This window comes from Apodemus sylvaticus, chromosome 19, assembly GCF_947179515.1.
Source record: "Apodemus sylvaticus chromosome 19, mApoSyl1.1, whole genome shotgun sequence".
Lineage (NCBI taxonomy): Eukaryota > Metazoa > Chordata > Mammalia > Rodentia > Muridae > Apodemus > Apodemus sylvaticus.
The window spans coordinates 27,441,467-27,460,798 of record NC_067490.1 but is presented as its reverse complement, the minus strand read 5'-3'; the positions used below and the strand labels follow the sequence as shown (position 1 = coordinate 27,460,798).

General features: G+C 52.2%; 1 protein-coding gene across 1 annotated transcript in view; it reads right to left on the bottom strand.

Annotated features, from left to right (window-relative positions):
• Cdh23 (cadherin related 23) overlaps positions 1 to 19,332 on the bottom strand; it is a 393,910-nt gene that overhangs the window by 68,224 nt on the left and 306,354 nt on the right. Inside the window, exons 28-37 of the mRNA XM_052163611.1 lie at positions 18,512 to 18,572; positions 16,802 to 16,950; positions 11,864 to 11,999; positions 9,754 to 10,142; positions 7,325 to 7,426; positions 7,173 to 7,175; positions 3,727 to 3,876; positions 3,281 to 3,409; positions 2,116 to 2,244; positions 1,232 to 1,459 (exon numbers count right to left, since the gene is read on the bottom strand). Coding sequence (XP_052019571.1) covers positions 1,232 to 1,459; positions 2,116 to 2,244; positions 3,281 to 3,409; positions 3,727 to 3,876; positions 7,173 to 7,175; positions 7,325 to 7,426; positions 9,754 to 10,142; positions 11,864 to 11,999; positions 16,802 to 16,950; positions 18,512 to 18,572 — 1,476 coding nt within the window. The remainder of the gene's footprint in view (positions 1 to 1,231; positions 1,460 to 2,115; positions 2,245 to 3,280; positions 3,410 to 3,726; positions 3,877 to 7,172; positions 7,176 to 7,324; positions 7,427 to 9,753; positions 10,143 to 11,863; positions 12,000 to 16,801; positions 16,951 to 18,511; positions 18,573 to 19,332) is intronic.

Below are 19,332 nucleotides of genomic sequence, written 5' to 3'. Positions count from 1 at the left end.
TCCCATTGCGAAATGTGATTCGAGTTCCTGGGACAGTTGGCCCAGTTCCTACCCCCTTTTCAGCATTACTCCAGATGAATGCCAGCCTGGACCTGCTCGTCCTGTGGGGCCACTGCCACACTGATCCCTAAATGACATCTCTTGGGGGCAGAGAGCAGCTAAGCAGAAATGTATCCAGTCTTTCCCTTCATTGAGGGTACACTCGATCCAGAATGTCTTATGACTTGCTTTGGCCAAGAGAAAGTCACAGAAGGGACCCTGTGCCAGCCCAAGCCTGACAACCACTGGGTTTCGTGTGTATCATGTCCTCTTTCCCTTCTTGCATCTTGTGAACAGGCAGGCACAGGCTTGCTAGTTGGAGGAGCTGTCCCTCTCACCTTCGAGGGTTGCCAGCCAGCTGCTAGAAGCACAGCCTGCTCAGCTGACATGACAGCGACATGTACAGGACAGGAGCCCCAGATGAGACTATAAGTGGCTGGCAGACCTCAGCCTACATCACCTGCTTGCAGATCGAAGCCTTGCTTCACACCATCCTGGGTTTTATCTGCCTCACTGTGGAATATTGTGATACTCCCCATCTTCCCTGTTTACCAAGTCCGCGTGCCAACCTGTGCTAATTCAATTCCCCAAATACCATCTTGTCTACCCCTCACAGGCAACAAAAGTGAGATTCTGGCAGGTTCTGATTGGCCAGCTTTTAAGGTTCCAAATCACAGAGCACTCCGCTTGCACAACCCCTACCCAGTTTGTAAGCCACACCTCTTTTCCCAGCTTGCATAACCATGGGCTGTGGGCGTGTCCACCATGCATCCATGGGATACATGCATACCCACACAGGACTACAGCCGTTAGCTCCTCCCAGTGTTGGTGACAGTGTCATGCCAACACAGCACAGGAAGAGGGCTAGAGGGCTGCAATGCCTTATGGTTGACTATGGCCCTGCAGTGCACAGTTTGGTCATATATCCTGCTTACATATCCCCTGGCCAAGGCCTGGTGTCAGGCTCACCTGATAGCATCAATTAATGAGATCAGAGGATGTACTCAAACAGTACAGACTAGAGAGAACCAGTTCTCTGCTTGGCACATACCTGCCCTGTGTGGCTCCTGGCCTGTGAACTTAAGGCCTACAACCTAGTATCAATGGTTTGAGGGCTATGAGGGGCTTCAGTCCCATCACTGGCTTCCCACACACAAGGCGCAGAGCTGTCCCATCCACCTCTATCGCTCACCGACAGTGTTGGGGTGCCCTCATCTTCCACGGTGACCACCAGATGGTAGAAGTTCTGGCGCTCACGGTCGGGTGGGGCAGGCCTTGTAGCAATCTCCCCGCTGATACGGTCCATACGGAAGGTCATGTCCTCGTTGCCCTCAGTGATGTAATAGGACAGGACACTGTTGATCCCGATGTCACGGTCGGTAGCTCTCACCTGGACCACTGAGGTCCCTCCACCCACATTCTGGCAGGAGATCAGGAAGGGGTTATCCCAGGCCCACAGTCAGGGGAAAACCTAGCTCTGTTCCCAGTGCCCCAAGATTTCACCCGGCCCCTTGGGAGCTCTGCTTTGTGACCCCTGGGGCACTGATGAGGGTGGTCAGGATGTTGGCAGACAACAAACATTGGATACCTCCTATACAACAGGTCTTGGGTGAATTCTTTGATTCTGGTCCAAACCTGTGAGCTCAGATTGGATGCTCACACTCATATATGAAAACTACAGGAGAAGGATACATGCATACCCATACAGCCAATCAGAAGCCATTGCAGAGAATCGAACTATGGGGACAGGATTATGGAACCCAAAGGCTGTCCTCTTGATAGGGAGGACCTGGAAGAGGTGCCTAAAAACCCACCCTTCATAAGCAGCCCCTGGTACTATGCCCGGGCAAGGCTCGGAAAAAGATTTCACGAAGTCACCCAGATTTAGCACCAGGTAACAAATATGTTTGTTATAACCACAGAAATATACTACCAGGCTGGGAACTAGGGTGGTATCTACTTAGGATCTCTATTCTGAGGACTGAGGGACCAGGCAGCCAACAAGACATTTGAATAGCTTTCTCATGGTCAGCCTCTGATCAGGGTGGTCAGCTGCTGGCAATCTGGAATCTTTACCTCATTCACACTGACGTTGTATCCAAAGGGGCTCTCGATCACTGGAGGATTGTCATTGACATCCAGAATGGTCACCTGTAAGATGTGGTCTTTCTTCCGTGGAGGAGTGCCACGGTCAGAAGCCACAATCTGTGAGAAGGAAGAGGAGGAGGTTTTCCATAAGGATCAAACTATGGATCAGGATTATGGTGCCCAGAGACCATCCCCTTCATAGGGAGAACCAAGAGACTCACCGATCCGTCTCCGTCTGGTGCCCACCACCAGGCTCCCTGCCTCTGCCCGTGCTACAGACAATCCTTGCCTAAGTCTTGTCAGATTCATTTGGCTTCTGACTCCAGTGTGTAAAGTCATCATTTTCCTGACCTGCCTGTGTTTGGGGCTATGTTAGCCCTTCACCCTGACCTTAGGTCTGAGATAGGATTCAAGCCTTGGGTCTCTGGTAAGCAGAGAGGGGGTCCAGAATATTCTTTGGCAACGCTCTGGAGTCATGATGACACAGACAGTTTGTGGGGAGCTGTTGCCTTGGTGGCCTCTGAGAGGAGTAGTGTGGGCTGCTTGGAAGCTCATAGTGAACAGGTCAGGCCCAGGAGGACATCAGCGCCCACTATAGTACTTCACTGTGCAGAAGCAGGCCAGGTGGGGCTCTGCTGGCCATTGCATATGTGGGGAAACTGAGGCCCAGACAGAAGAAATGATCCTTGTCCAAGGTTCCACTGTGTTCCCGACAGGGTCAGCATCCCACAAGCCCCACCAGGCGTTCTACTAGCTGTTTTTGTTTTATTTATTTAGTTTTTTGAGACAGGGTCTCATGTAGCACAGAGTGGTCTCAAATTCAAGATATACCTGAGAATGACCTTGAACTGCTGATCCTCCAGCCTCTGCCTACCTCCCAAGTGTCCGGATTATGGGCATGTACCATGGGCTGCCACCCCTGGCTCTTTTGACTCTTGAGGCAGGGATAGGCACCTCAGATGCTTCCGCTGGGAACGGAACCCTGTCCCAGGTCACCCTCTCCCCATCAGCCTCACTGTGCTTAGCCCCACAGAGGCCACATGCCCTGTATCACTTGGTGACAGCAAAGAAACTGACCACCAAGGGTATCCTGTGGGGTACGCTCCCTCCAGAGTGGACGTGAGCAGTCCAGGCGGAGCCAGTGGGTACTCACCTTGAGGATGTAGTGGTCAAGTTCCTCCCTGTCCAGGGGTTTAGCCACAAACACTTCACCAATGGAGTCGTTGCTGGTGATAATCTCAAAGGCCCCAGCAATGTTACCAGAGGCCAGGGAGAAGACCACCTGTGGAAAGAGAGGTGATTGGTCAGATTCATGGGGCTGCCTTGCCTGCATGCCCTCTATGACTCTATTCTTCTGGGATCCTGGAAGAAAGAGATCACACCAAGGAAAGGGATCAAGCCCTCCAAGGCCACATATGCCTGGCAAGTACCCAGTCCTGGGGATGCTAGCAGATCAGCCCGGGAGTCTGGAGTATGGGCCCACATCTCCCACATGGAAATGCCCATTCCTGCTTGCTGACATGAAGTGTTCTGGCTTAGATGGTCCCCGAGGAATAGGAAACACCCTACAGCCTGAGTGGACCCTGGCTTAATGCCTACCTGTCCATTGCTGCCAGCGTCAGGGTCCCGGGCCTTGACTGTGGCTACTCTCTGGCCCACAGGGCAGTCCTCAGGCACACTGATGGCCGAGTCAGAGGTGAAGTCAAAGCGAGGGCTGTTATCATTTTCATCCAGAACGGTGATGTAGACCTGGGGGCAGACACACTCAGCCACCTCCTGCCTCCTTCCCCAAGATATCCTTAGACCATGAGGTCTGCAGGAGCCTTGAGCAAACCATCAAGCCCCAAGACCTATCCCAGCTTCTCTGAGCAATATCCGCGCACGCACGTGTGTGTGTGTGTGTGTGTGTGTGTACATACATGTATGTGTGTGTGTGTGCATACCTGTGTGCGTGTATATGCACGCGTGTGCATGTGAGTGTGTGTGTGTGTGTGTTTGTGTCTGTCACATATTTATCACAGGACCAAAACAGCAAAGAGAGTGACTGGTGAAGACTGTCTGAATTGGCACAGAGTGGGACAGGGACAGCTGGGAAGCTGGGTTCGAGCTCATGGAGATAAAGGCCTAGAATACCACCCTGGCACTGGCTGGCATCACTTCCTGTTTTTCAGGAAGATTAAGGAGTTCAGATTCTTATATGAAATAAGCCAATGAATCACAGAAACGAGAATCCTGGGCAGGCTGGTTGAAACAGCTGCTGGCCGGATGCAGGCCTTCTTGCCCACAGTTCTGCAATGAAGAGAGAGGACCAGGCCAGGAGCAGGAGGCTACTGTGACCCGGTGGGGGAAGGAAACTGTGAAATTACGTTTTTATTTTTTATTTTTTTCAAGTCCAAGATCTGGATCTTGGGTGGAGAAGGGCACCAGGAAGAGGAGGAGAGAAGGGTCCCTGTGGGCATGGCCACCAGCCCTAGGAAGATCACAGGCCACAGAGATTACACATACAGTTACACTCACTGCTAGGGGCAGGCGGGGAGGTAGCTTGGGTTTTAAGAGCCGCTTCAAGCTGCTCCCCCCCCGCCCCCCGCCCCCCAACAGGCCAGTCCTCACCATCCTTTTGGGGGCTGTCATTTCTGGATCCCATAGCTGACTGCTTTTTGGTATGCCCAGTGCTCATGGTCTTTGTGGGTCCTTTCTACCTTACAGAATAAAGTCACAGTGTCCCTCCCCTCCCCCCAAACCCTCCCAAATTTGATTTCCTTTCCTGGTTTCAGTACCCCTCCCTACCGCCCATCCCCCCCAGGCATTAGACTACAGTCTGAAGCCTGGAGGGGTGGAATGGGGGTGGGGTCAACTACTCCACGGCTGGCTGTGCGACTTTACACGTAGGTTACTCGACCTCTCTGGTTTTCCATTTTCTCAGCGGAAAACTTCTGAACCAAGAAGACGTGCTGCACTGGATGTGGGAAGCAGGAAATGAGCACGCTCAGGTACAGGTGGTGTAGAGTCATCCCCATTGCCCCGCCTCTTCCTGTCTGATGGACACTCAGCCTTTCCCCAGTAAGCCTGAACTTGCCTACCAGGGAGGAGTGGGGGTGTGCAGGGCAAGCAAGCTGCTATGGGAAATGGAAACAGTGATGTCTAGTCTAGTCTACCTCGTGCTCAGAGCAAAGCCAGGCAGAGAGAGCTGCCGTGTGTGTGTGTGTGTGTGTGTGTGTGTGTGTGTGTGTGTGTGTATGTGTGTGTGTGTGTGTGTGTGTGCGCGCACGTGCGTGCTTGCGTGACTGGCCCTTCAAATTCTTTGGCCAGTCAAGGTCCTCACACTACAAGTCCTATGTACACCCCGTGCCAGAAAAACCTTTCCTTGCTGGCTGCATTAACCCCTGCTCCAAGCCCACCCCAGTGTTCCTTGACAAGGCATACATTACGTCACAGTGACGCTGTGATAGGGTGCCCTCCCCACCTGAATCTACTGTGTAGACAGGGTTAAATCTGCTTTGGGTTTCCGCTGCATCAGGAGCCCAGACAGCATAGGCCCAACATAGTTAGTCAATGGCCCAGCTGTGACTGCTACTCTGTGGTGGTGATGGAGGGTGGGTGGGGGGTGGGGTGGGGTGGCAGGAGGGGGTTAGAAGGGAGGCAGCTTTGGTAGATGAGGAGAGGACAAAGCCTTCTCCAGCTCCCAGCCTCAGAACCTCACCTTCCTGCCCACCCCCCACCTACCCCCCCCCCCCCAGCACCCAAGTATGCAACTCAGGAGCTCCTATAGCTGAGACTTCCTTCCGGCCTTTCCCTCCCACCCCATTGCTGAGGCAGGAAGGAGTCAGGTGGAGGTGAGCTGTGGTTTGGCTCCTGGCCTCGGAGAGGAAATTGTACCACCTTTAAAGGCCTTCTGTATGTGCACCGTAGCATTTCAAACAGCACGGGGGCCAACGGGGCTGTGTATCTGGGGCATGAGAACAGGTCTTGCTTCTTGGAAGAGAGCAGATAGCTGAGTGGGAGAGAGAGTCTGAAGTTCTTGCCATCCACATCAGAAAGGGTTGCCCGGATGCCAGAGAGGCACCATGTTCTCATTGGATACCCAGCAGCCATTGAGGGCTGAAGGGCAGTGGGCGGGGCCCACAAAATACTGAGGAAGATGCTAAGGTCTGCTTAGACCCTCTAAGACTCCTACTTGGAGATTTAGGATGTGGGGTGGCTGCCTGTTGCCCCAGGAGTTTAAGAGAGCCAGGTGTGTCGAGGTCAAAGCCCCATCATGACCCCTACCTCAGCCCCACCCTACCCCAACCCTCTGAACTCCACCTCAGGCCCAGCCCTTCTGGGGCTCTGTCTGACACCCCTGAGGCTCCCTCCTCAGCACATAGTCCTGGCAGTGGGGCTCACCCTGTAGACACAGCTACTGTCCCAGGTACTCCCTGGGCTCTGGCCCGAGCGCCTCCTTCACAGGTCTCTCTCCCTCAGACCTGCCACCCCTTCTGAGGAGGGCTGGCAGGATTCTCCCTTTAGGGAGGAAAAGTGAAGCACAGAGAAGTCAAGCAGATTTGCTTTGTCACACAGCCACTGAGGAGCCCTCAGCTCTCTTCCTGGGAGTGTTCCAGGCATTTCTTTGTTACCCCACTTCCGTCTCAGGATTCCTGAGGGACTGGATGGAAAGTGGGGGGACAAGCGTGGGAGAGGAGAGTGGAGGGGCTGCAGAGGTCCTTCGGGATCTGAGAGGAAGGCCTGCTGTAGTGTTTATGTGTTCCCCCTCTTTCTCTTTACAACGGTGATTAGTTTAGCATGTGTTGGGGTGGTTGGGCAAGCGAGGATGGGGGCCGGTAAGCACAATGCGGTATTGCGGCATCTTGTGGACGTTATGGGATGACTTAGAGTCAGTTCTCTCCTCTATCATGTGGGTCCCAGGGACCAAACTCAGGTCATCAGGCTTGGCCGCAATCACCTTTCTTCTCTGCACCATCCTGACAGCCCTCTGCCCTGTGGGACCCTATCTCCAGGGAAGGTCTGTGCACCACCATTGGAATGAGGCAGTTCATGGGCTAACTCACCTTCTGTAGGCACAGCAGGAGCAGGAGCAGGAGGGAGAGAAAACAGATATAAACAGTTATTGGCTAGTTTGGTACATCCCACCCCCTGCCCACGGGTCAGGTGCTGGGGAGTACGGGGTGGGGGGCGGGGCTGTCAGCCAGGACCCACTCACCACAGTAGAGTCCACCTTGGGGCCGCCATCGTCTGCCACGACCGTCAATGTGTAGAAGTCGCCCTTCTCCCTGTCCACCAAGCCTTTGACTGTGATCACACCCTGTGGGGGTGGGGGTGGGGACAAGCATCATCAGGTCGCCATTCTGTGCTCCACCTGGAGCCCACCATCCCTTTCACCCGACTCTGACAGCCACCGTCCTGACACAACTTTCCCATGAGTCTACTGGCTGAAATCCCACTGCTCTTAACGTCCTGTTAAGATTCCAGCCATCTCTTCTCCAAGGGTCTCCTTCCTCCCAGTCAAGCATGTCCTCTCTGGGCTGGGGGACGCAGTGGTACCCATCACCCCACCAGGACACTGTTCCTGCATCTCCTCCAGATGCTCAGACTCATAGCTTTTATGCTTTCTTCTGTTCCCAGCTCCAGAGCTCTCGGTTCGCCTACATTCCCGGTCTCCCCTGGGGACAAGGACGGGTACACTGCAGGCGTTCTGAGTGGCTCTCGTCCACCTTGGCCAGGGCCAGCAGCACACGGGTGAGCCATCGTATCAGATCCACACTACGTGGCTCACAAGGTGGGTCCTGCACGTAGAGGGGGCGGGCCTGACTCTGCTGGAAGTCTGTGCACAGCAAGACTGCCTTCCTGGAAGCCAGGAGGTTGCTAATACTGCCAGTCTGCACTGGGATTGTCCCGGCTGTCAAGTCACGCCCTTCCATCAGACTGGCCAGCAGGGATTCATACCTTGACTGTCATCAAATGAAGGGCTTCAAGAGGAAGACCCATTAAATCAAGATGAGGTAAGGAGCCTAGCTTAGTATAGCTACAGAAGAGATGGGAAAGAGCTAGATCTGAGTTTCCTAACAGACAAGGTAAAAAGGGAAATAAGATGATTTAGATAACGATGGGCTAGAAAATATGAAAGAATGCTGATTCCTTATCAGAATACCAGAATTTCCTGGTATTAGGTGTATCTAGGGAGAGGAAAGGAATGTAGAATGAGAATAAGGGACTGTGTCTTCACGCTGGGGCCTCCATAAAATCCCCTGACCTGCGTGGTTGGGAGAACATCTGGACTAACAATGAATATACGGAGTTTATTTTAGTTTAGTTTACATTTTAGAGATAGGGTCTTGACCTGTAGCCTAGGCTGGTTTGGAGATCTAGATCCTCCTGCCTCAGCCTCCTGAGAACTGGGATTGCAGATGTTCTGGAAGGGGACTGGGTTGTGCCTGGAGGGGGTGAGAATCCTTTGATGTAGCCTTGGAATTGGCCACAGCAAGTGAGCAAAACATTTCTGAAGTGGCTGTAACCAGCTACCTGAAGCTCAGGAGGGGTCCCGGAAACTCTTACTGCAGGTTAACCAGGGAACAGCTGGTGACATGCACCTGAAGTGCAGACTGGCAGCCGACAAGGACCCCACAGATCCCACCCGATGGAGCTGTTCAGAGTTGACCCAGCTCTCCCAGTACCCAGTGGGCAGCAGGAACCTAGAGAAAGAAGCAGCCTATGGCAGTGTAGATTTAGAAGGAAAGGTGCTGTGGATTTGGTCTAATGCTTGTATTATGTTAACTTGTATTCTCTCTCTCTCTCTCTCTCTCTCTAGTTTTTCAAGGCAATGTTTCATTTCTCTGTGTAGTCCTGGATGTCCTGGAACTCGCTCTGTAGACCAGGCTGGCCTCGAACTCAGAAATCTGCCTGCCTGTGCCTCCTAAGTGCTGGGATTAAAGGTGTGCGCTACCACTGCCCGGTGTTAAGTGGGTTCTCAAAATTGCATGAGAATCTTCATGAAAGATGCTGAGGGTCCCTGTTCCCAGTGGGCTTTGATTGGTAAATAAAAGTGGCTAACGACTGGGCAGGGAGACAGAGGCAGGACTTTAGAATTCATGGGCAAGGGGACGGAAGGAGGAAGAAGGTTTTAGAGTCACTATGCTGGGAAAGGAGAAAGACCAGGCCTGAGAAGTGTAGGACAGAGAGACAGAGAGACAGAGAGACAGCCAACATGTCAGAGTCAGGGATCGTGGACCAAGAGGGCTCCTTGGGTCCCCCAGGATGGAATATAGGTTTTAGTAAGTAATAGTAATAGCTCAGGAATATCAGAGGGGAGAGTGTGCTCTCCTCTGCGTGGACGTTTGGAAGTGCCAAGGCATTGGGTTGTTTAAGACATATTAAAATAGAAGGTTGTGTGTGTGTGTGTGTGTGTGATTTGACTCGGGTGATTTGAACAGGATTAATTGTCTACTATAACAGGAAAGCATTTGGCTTTTCCTATTATAACTTCTATTGTCTAATAGCAAGATCACCAGACTCACTGGCTTTCAGTATAACACTAGAAGGACATTTATCTTAAGGAATGCTATACATCTAGAAGGATCTCAGTAACTACACGCTGTGTTGGGAGAGCCCCATCGTGACCACCCGCCTCCTTACCGTGATGGCGTCTATCTTGAAGAGGGCTTTAGCCTGGGCACTGGTATAGGCGTCAAAGCGGTAGGTGATCTGGTTGAGGTTGTCGATGGAGTAGGCTTGCACCCGCACAATCTCTGTCCCCAGAGCCAGGTTCTCCATGATGACTGCCTCGTAGGAGGCATTGGAGAACTGAACGGCCTCGTCCAGCTCATTGAGAAGCGTCACGTAGACACTGCAGAAGCCCTGGTTGAAGGGGGGTGCGCCGTCCGTGGCAGACACATTCATCAGGTAGCTGGTCTTGGTCTCGTAGTCCAGATAGTCAACCGTCACGATGAGCCCTGTGCTTTCGTCGATCTCGAACTTGCCCTCTGCGCCCGACAGGATGCAGTAGTTCACCAGGCCACCGTCCCCTTTAAGAAGAAGCAAACTATGTGATCCCACGTGGAAGTGGGGCTGCCCTGGGGCTTCTTCAGTGCTCTATACTAGGGGCGCTCCTGAGAGCCCTTGGCTGTTCCCTCCTCCCCCCCCCCCCCATGCACACTGTCCCCAAAAGATGGAGCAGAGGTCAAGACCCCAGAACATCACTACCATGCTCTGGAGCTTGGCATTGGCACTAAGGATCTGCCAGAGGGAGCTGTCTCTGCTCCCGGAGCCTTGATATTTACTTTTGAGCACTTGTCTTGACTACTTGGCTAAGCAGGTACCTTGTAGTGGTGATTTGACCTAGAAAGCCCAGGGCCCTCAGAGCAGCCAAGCCTTCGTTCAGGTCCCTGGTGGAAAAGAATCTCAGGGCCAAGGAGTTCCCTATCTCCTCTACACAGCACTGCTCAACCTCGAGGGAGGCAGGCAGTTTGGGAAAAGAGAAAAGTTGACAGGCACAAACCCACTCAGCTTGGTGAAGGCTTTTACCAGCCTTTCAAAGGGTTACCTATGCCAGAAGAGGCCTTGGCAAGACACGGTGCCCTGACCCTGTGCTAATCTGCCATTTAGAGAAGGAACCAGCTGTGAATCCTAAATTCTATGTCTCTGTCACTCATTCTGGGAGGCAGGTAATCTCTGAGGCGGAGGGTGTGTGGGGACTCTTGGGGGAGCTGGCCAGAGGCTTGGGCTGCAGCCAGGGTTTGGGGGCCTCTTTGAGAACAATGTGATGTGTGGTAGGAATATTTAATAAATCCAGGAGTGGATGAGGAAGGAGAGGAGAGGCAGAAGCCACCATGGAAGGGTAAGACCGTGCAGGAGAGTGAGCCACCACGGCAGAAGAACATGCAACAGGGAGAAGGAGAGCGGTCATGTGAAAGGACTGAGAGAACGTGGCCCAGAGGGCGCTTCAGTGGGTCGAGGCCGCCAAGGTGGAACACAGAAATTAGTAAGTAGCAATTTGAAGTTATTGGTTGGAGGTAGATTGTAACGGCATGGAGGGTAGGCAGTTGGTTAATTATTGTGCTGCTTAAGGTATACTAAAATACAAAGGCTCTCTCTCTCTTTCTGTGTGTGTGTGTGTGTGTCTTTCATCCAGTAACATAAACCACTGAAGCAGGTAGTAACCCCGTTCCTGGATTTATTAAAATATTCCTACTCTAGTGTGGTGGAGAAGAGCCCTCTCCTAACCAGGCACAGGCTCAGTAGAGAAGATGGCGGTATCTTGGAATCCTACCCAGTTCACTTTACACTGACCACTGTGGCTATGGAAACCTCTGCCAGGCTGAGGCCGCCTTCCAAGCCTATGGCTTCCCTGTGGGAAGGATGGGTTGTGAGGAGGCTTGGGAGTACCGAGCTCTGGGCAGCCCCTGTGCAGCTGAATGGAGACTTAGGCCCAGGCTAGCTTTATGACACAGCTCCATTACCTTGTCCCAGTCCTTGTGACAGGCTACCATTGTGCTGCCAGGACCCAGGATGACTAGTCTGGGTGTGCAAACATTTCCAGTCTCTTCTGGCCATCAGAGGTTGGATAACCTCCCTGACCAACCCTCTGGGGCCTGGGCGTCTGTATGGAGCGAAGAGCAAGCAAGGAGCCCCTCCCCCTCCCGAGCCTGGGTGTTGGCTGCATGGCAGGTCTAAGGATGACAGGGCCCCTGGCAACAGGAGAGTCACTCTGAGAAGTGGCATCCCCGGCTGCCCCTGCCCGCCTTACCAGTGTCTCTGTCAGTGGCTCGGACGACGATGACTGAGGTGCCGATGCCTGCTGTCTCTCGAAGGCCCAGGCGGTTGTACTGCTGTTGTGTGAACACAGGGGCCTCATCGTTGACGTCTTCCACGTATACGATCACCTGCGGAGACGTGCCAGGGCTCGGTTCAGGAAAAGTGGAGACATAGTCTAGAGGACATAGTCCTGCCTCTCCCTCTGAATCTGGCCTGGCTTGCAGCTGCTGTGCAGACACCTTTTGGTTCTTCACTGATCTGTAGGCACCAGGGACTACCGCTTTTGGGTGGTCAAGTTTCTCCAGCAGGAGATAGTCATACCATTAATGGCTTGTGTCACACTGTTCCTGAGGTGGTTAGGAAGACAAAATATGCCAGGCTCATGGAAGTGCGCGCTAGACAGTGAGTGTGGTGGTTTGAAGAGCATGGCCCCAAAGGCTGTATGTTTGAATGCTTGGTCCCCGGTTGGTGGAACTGTTTGGGAAGGATTAGGGGGTGTGGCCTTGTTGGACGAGGTGTGTTACTGGGATGGGCTTTGATTTCTCTCTCTCTCTCTCTCTGTCTCTCTCTGTCTCTGTCTCTGTCTCTCTCTCTCCTTCCTTGTGGATCAGATGTAAGCTCTCAGCTACCGCTCTAGTGCCCTGCCTGCCTGCCTGCTGCCATGCTCCCTGCCACAATGGTCAAAGGCTCTAGCCCCTTGGAATCCTTAGCCTTCAGATGAAATGCTTGCTTTTATAAGTTGTCTTGGTCATGGTGTTCCGCCTCATCAATAGAAAACTAACTCCATCCAAAGACCAAAATACATTTAGGATAGACTCAGGAAAAAAAAAAGTGATGGTAACAAGAACAGAAGTGGTCATGCTTGGGGCCCTGCGACCCTCACACAACAGCCCTTTAAAGACTACCACTCTACCGCGGGCAGACAGCACTGTGGGGGCACTGATCCCCGACTCCTTCTAGGGCTCCCAGTGAAACAGAGGATGATCACCCCTCCCCCAGCTCACAGGGTTTCCTGGTCACCCTCTACCACTTTCCTGGGGAAACTCATTAATGACTTTCATGACAATCCTTGTCCTGGATTTGCTTTCTGGGGACCCTACCCCGGAAAGTGACTGCTTCAGAATGGTGTGATTTTTGTGTGATGTTCCTACTGCTTTTTTCCTACCTTTGAAACTTCTATTTAAAGAACATGTGTCAGATGCAGAAAAAGACGCTACCATCAAAACAGTGTTTACGGAGAGCTGTGCCTACAAACAAGGAGGGCCCCTCTCTTCTCCCCATACCTGGGAATACCGGGAGACTGTGCTGTAGACCTGAATCTTGTTGCCTGGACGACCAGAGTGAAGGGAAGAGACAGAGTTAGGGGAAGGCCAGAGAGCAGAGACACACGCTACCAGGAATCCCGGGCTCCACCTCCTTTTAGAGATTGGGAAAAGAGCCCCAGAAAAGAGAAGCCATTTTCTGAGGATTTCACAGGGACGCGGAGGGCTGGCATCTCCGGGCTGTCTATCAGCGCTCAGGCTCTGTGCTTGGAATGAGCTGGCCGCAGTGTAAGGCAGGCCCTTCTCCCGCTCCCCCCTCTACAGAGACAGAGAAGCATTACCATGAAGCAGGGTGGGGAAGGGAGGAAGTAGGGCAGGGTAGCTCAGTATGCACAGCACAGGTCACAGCAGTCAGTGGCAAGGACAGGACAGAAAGGGGGAGGAGGGCAAGACAGCTTCAGCGAACTGGCCTTTGGCACTTTGTCTGTATTGATAGCTGCCTCTGGGATTATTCCAACACACTGAGTGTGTGCGCGCGTGCGCGCACACATACACACACATATACACCACACATAAACGCACACACTACACACCATGCACACACATACATAGCTGCCTCTGAGGTTATCCAAACACACACACCACACAAACATACCACATATATATATACACACACACAACACACACATATACACACATACACAACACACATAACACACACACATATATACACATATACACACAACACACAAACACCCCCATACATACCACATACATACACACACATATATACATATACACAAACACCCTACACACATATACACACACACACACATACACCACACACCATGCACACACACATGTAGCTGCGTCTGGGGTTATCTTACCACACACACACACACACACACACACCACAGATACAAACACACCACATACACCCATATACACACCATACACATCACACACACACTACATATACAACCCCCACCACACACCACAGACACATACATACACACACGTACACACACACGTGCACACATACACATACACACAGACCTCTAGGTTAGCAGGGATTTTACTGGACGACTTGGGTGGGAAGGGTGGCAGACTCAGGGGATAAGATGGATGTGGTGGCCAGGGAGGCTCACGGAGGGCTTGCTACTCCATTGCTCTGGGGTTCCCCAGCCCTGTCACACCAGCCCCTTTCACGTCTAGACATCAAGAATCTACTATGCAAACCACAGTGTCCACCTCAGAACGCAGCTGTAGTGGAGAACCTTCTAAATTTGGCTTTGCCTGAAGCTTGTCGCAGAAGATCCTGGGTGTGGTGGTTGTGAGGGGAATTGGCGTGGGCGGATTTTCGGGAACTCTATGTAAACAGAAATTAACTATCCATCTTTCAAAACTGCAAGCCTTCCCTTTCCGGAGTCTGCTTGTTTTAGTGACCTTGCCTTCTGGGGGTGGTGGGGAAGAACCGTCAGACTGACGGTGTGAGAGGAATGGGTGAGGGGTGGAGTATCGCTTGGTCACAGTGTGGCCAGGCTTTCAGTACTTCTGGCTGCTTTCAGCAGTAGAGACAGGAGGAAAGCCGGTGTGGTTTGTGAACCTGAGAGACGCAGCTGAACAGGAAGTACAGGCCAGCTGAACTCTTGCTGAACAGGGGACGCTGCCTGGAGCCTCAGAGCCAGACTGCCTTCTGTCCAGCGTCTCTGCACAGGGCTGCCAGGCCCTTCAACAGGGGACAAGAGAGCAGATGTGTGCACATGCTTGTGCACATGGGGATGCACACACAGAGCAGCATCCGTAAGGACAGTCTCCCTCCTTACTCCCCGGCCCTCACGGGGACTGCTGCTAGGCCCTATAGTGGAATTACAGCTTGCATGGCAAAGCCAGACTCCTCATATTGCTATCAGAAAGCACCCCAGCTCTCCTGACTGTCTTAGGAGAATAGAGGCTAAAAACTGCAGGGCATCAGATCTCCATGCCAGGGGACGACACTTGAACTCTAAGTTACTCTTTGGGGATGTAGTGCTTGTCGGGGCTGAGAAGCCTTCTTGGGCACTGTGGTCCAGGAATCATATTGTGTTGAGGTAAGAGAATAGTCTGAGCCACCTGTCTGGGGTCAAGCCTGGCTCTACCCATACCATCATGGAACTCTAACCAAGTTGGTTGAGTCCTCTCTGCCTCAGTCTCCTCATCTGTACAATGGGTGTAAGGCAGAGCCTTCTTGAGAGTTGGGTCAGTTTCTTTTTCTTCAGGGTCTCAAGGGTAGGAGTACATGAAGGGGAGTCAAGGCTGCGGCTGGGGTGCCTCACCTTGCAGCAGTACAGTCTCCCTTTGATCTGTTTTACACCCTGGGATGTTTCAAAGAATTTGGTTTAACAAGGTTGGTGGCTAAAAATGGCATGTAGCAGCCACAGTGATCAAGCTCTTGAGAAACAGGTGGGTGGGGGAGGGGAGGGGACACAGAGAGGGCTGTGGTTAGGAAGGCTGAAGTCCAGGGGTCCAGCCTGAACCTCACTGATACCAGCCACTCTTGTGACTGGACAGCGAGTCTGCAGAGGGAAGATACTGGTCTGACCACACGCATTAGCATATGAATAAGAGCCTGTCTAGCGGGAAAGCTACTGTGGAGACTTCCTGGTATTTACCAGGAAACCATGTCTCTGTCCATTAACACAGTCCTAAGGACCCAAGGGCTCTGATCCACTTGGACAAGTGTTCATTTGCTCTTTAAGGGATGTGGGGGGTAGCTTGTCGGGAGCCAACTCTCTCTCTCTCCTACCTCCTCAGAGATGAGAACGAGGAGCTGGGAACTCAGAGCTGGCCCAGCTCTGACAGATCTTCGTGGGGCCCAGATTCTGGTTGGAGACATCCATCCTTAACATGAGGGGAAGTACCCTATAGTGACCTGAGCGACAGGTGACCAGATATATCCTGCTCTGCGTTTCCAGTCCCAGGAAACAGTGGGTTGCCATGGGCTGATAAGTTCAGCTGACTCAGGCCTGGGTACACATCCCTGCCTGATGAATTCCCATCTTCCTCCACGATAGGGACCTCCGTGCTCTGACTCACTTCCTATGGCTTTAGGGGAAGGGGCCTATAGGGCTGCTACGTGTGTATGGAGGATGAGGAGGCACAGAGGAGGCAGACCTCTGTGGGTGTGACCATTAGAGAAGGTTCTTTGGCCTCAGTTGCCTAGTGAGGGTGTGTGCAAAGAATTCATTTGATAGGGCTGTTGACAATGGTGAGAGAATTTTAGGAACAGTTTCAAGAGAAACAGCGTTGGACTTGGACCCAAAATATACAGTCTAGAGTCTGCTCCTGCCTATGAACGCGTCTCTGTGACACTATTTCTTCATCTGCAAAACAGTTTTGCTATCTGCTCCCCCCCCAGCTTATGTCTAAAGGGTTCCTCAATGCGTTGTGGAGAGGTGGGTGTCTATAAGGGATAGATCTGGGAGCACCCCTCTTTCCTCCCTTAGAACAGACACGAGCATCATGAATCCCCTTCCTCAAGAAGAAACTGTGGAACGGAGCAAAAGGACAAACCCAAGATCCCTGGCTGGGCTGGGTGGGCCCTTGGTCTCCTCACCAAATTCTTTGCCCCCCACACCAGTCAGCCAGCGGCGAATCCTGCCCCGCCAGGCCCCAGTTCGTGTTCTCACCCTGACGGAGCTCCGCATGGGCCCCAGGTCGTGGTTGTAGGCTTCTACCATCAGCACGTGAGATGAGTTTCGTTCCCTGTCCAGGGGCCTTGGGCCTCGCATCAGGAGCCCGCTGCTAATGTGGATCCGGAAGTTGTTGCCATGGTTACCTGTGGAGGGGGCACATGAGATGCATGGGCTGGACCAGGAGGATGCCTGTGAGATAGAAGGCAGTGAGTTCCAGGCCCTGTGGCAGATTGGTCCTGCCCACAGGGCTTGGTTGATGAATTAATTATTAATTAATAAGTCCCATAGTCCCACGGTGGGTTTACACCCTAAGTCAATGGTTTATCTTCTTGAATGAAAGACACACACACAATCTTTATATTTTAATATGCCTTATGCAGCACAGTAATTGGGCAGCTACCTAGTTTCCATACTATTAGACTCTACCTCCCGTCAATAATCCCAGGTTACAACTTTACTAAATTCTATGTTCTGCTTTGGCTGCTCTGGACCTAGTTGGTGCCCCCTGGGCCCTCACATGGGGGGCCATGCCTCTCTGTCCTGCACTCTTCCCAGATATGGAGTCTCCCCTCCTCCACACTCTCCTGACACGGGCAGATCTCCTCCTTTCCTTCTTGCTTGCGGTCCAAGCCCCGGAAAAATCTAAAATCCCACCTCTGTCTGTTCTCCCCAGCCATTGGCTGCTGGCATCTGTATTCACCAATCAGAATCCACTGGGGGCGGGTTGCCAGAACTCTACCTGCAGACCCTCCCGTGTAAACCCTTTATTTGGTGGCAGGGAGGCACAAATTAGCATTAGGATACAAGCAGCTACTTTACCTCCCCCCCTTTTTTTGTCCAATTAAAAAAGCTCTTTTCTCTCAGATATACATTGAACATAGTTATAACAACTACATAAATTGTAAGGTATGATATCTACTTCTAACATCCAGGCCATCATATTTGGCAATGTAGATAAAGTATTCTATTGTCTATCCTAACTTCGAGGGTTTACAATTCTGTACCTCAAATATGTTTGATTGTAACTTGTATTGCCAATGGAAAAGCATCCCTTCACTTGGGAAATTGGTTAAAGCCTACAACGGCCTAACAGAGGGCACCTGGAATGGAAGCTCACTTGCCTTTTCCTTTATAAAGCCTATGGTCGAACCCCATCTCTACACCTCCATTTCTACTGGGGATATGGAAGCTTTAGGGGGACCCAAACCCTACTGTCTGTGGGTGAGCCAATCTATGATGTAGTGGACCCAATTGGGCTGGGTCGGTCCCCCTGATTTTGATTTCTCTCCAGGGACACACTTATCTACACTCGGTCCCTGGAGTTCACGTCAGGTGGCTGCACACCTGATCCAGGAAGCCAGCAGGTGAGTGGTAGTCCATGATCTGGCTGTGGTGAACGGCTCAGGGAAGGGCTTGTGTTTCTTGGGGGACCCAGGAGAGTGAATGACTTTCCCAGGGGCTGCCCTGGCTTCCAAGGTCTTGTCATGGTGTCAGCTTTGAGAACACTATAGCATATGGAGCCCTTAGATACAAGGTCAGCATGACCATTCTTTTTTAGAATATATTCAACTTAGTGTAAACAGCCAGGGAACCCACTCTCTCCCTATGTATACAGGGCTTAGGCATGCGCTTTGGTCAGCCCAAAAGAAGTGTTGTCCCCACAGGGCAGCAACCATCCCTCCTATCCCGTGGAAACCCACTTACCACGGAGGATGCGGTACCAGACGCGACCGAACTCGCCCTCGTCCGCATCTGTGGCTTTCAGCTGAAGGAGAAGAGATGGTGGAGTTATTCCTAACCCCAAGGCAGGGAGGGGAGCTGTCCTTGCAGTCCCCCGTATCTGACCTCCAAGCATGTGTGTGCATCCCTTTTATTGTCCAGGAGGACACCCAACCATCCGTGGTCCATGTCACCCCATCCAGGACCACCCATCCCTATCCCTTTCTCATGAGGGACAGGGGGCCATGTGAGACATTACATCATCACTCTCTGGCCCAGGCTGAGCGAGGCCACTCCATTACCTCTATGACCCATCACCACTGAGGCTCTTAGCGTCTTGGGACCATCATGAGGGTGACTCTGAAGCAGCAGCTGCTGCCTCACTGAAAAGACCAGGCTAGCGTGGGTGAAGATGTTTAAAAGTTGTGTCCCTGGAGCTCCCTGATCAGCTTGCAGACAGCTCCACTGAAGAGTTTCCCATTATCCATAAGTAACCTATGCTCCTATAAATGCATTGGTTCACCAAGGTAGCACTGGGTGGAATCATTTACTTGTATCATTAGTGCCCTATCTGGGGTGAGGAGATGTTGGTATATACCACCCCGGGGAAAGCTTTGCAGCAGAATTGGTACCTATTGTGACTTGAATGAGGAATGCTCCCCTGTTGATTTATTAATTAATGTTGAACTCTAGGATGTCGGATAGCCTTCTGGGGCTCAGACCCCTGCAATATGGAGGGCTCACTTCATGGGCAGGGCTCCCCCTTCTCTATCCTTGCCTGGGGAGTTCAACACCACCACCCCCAT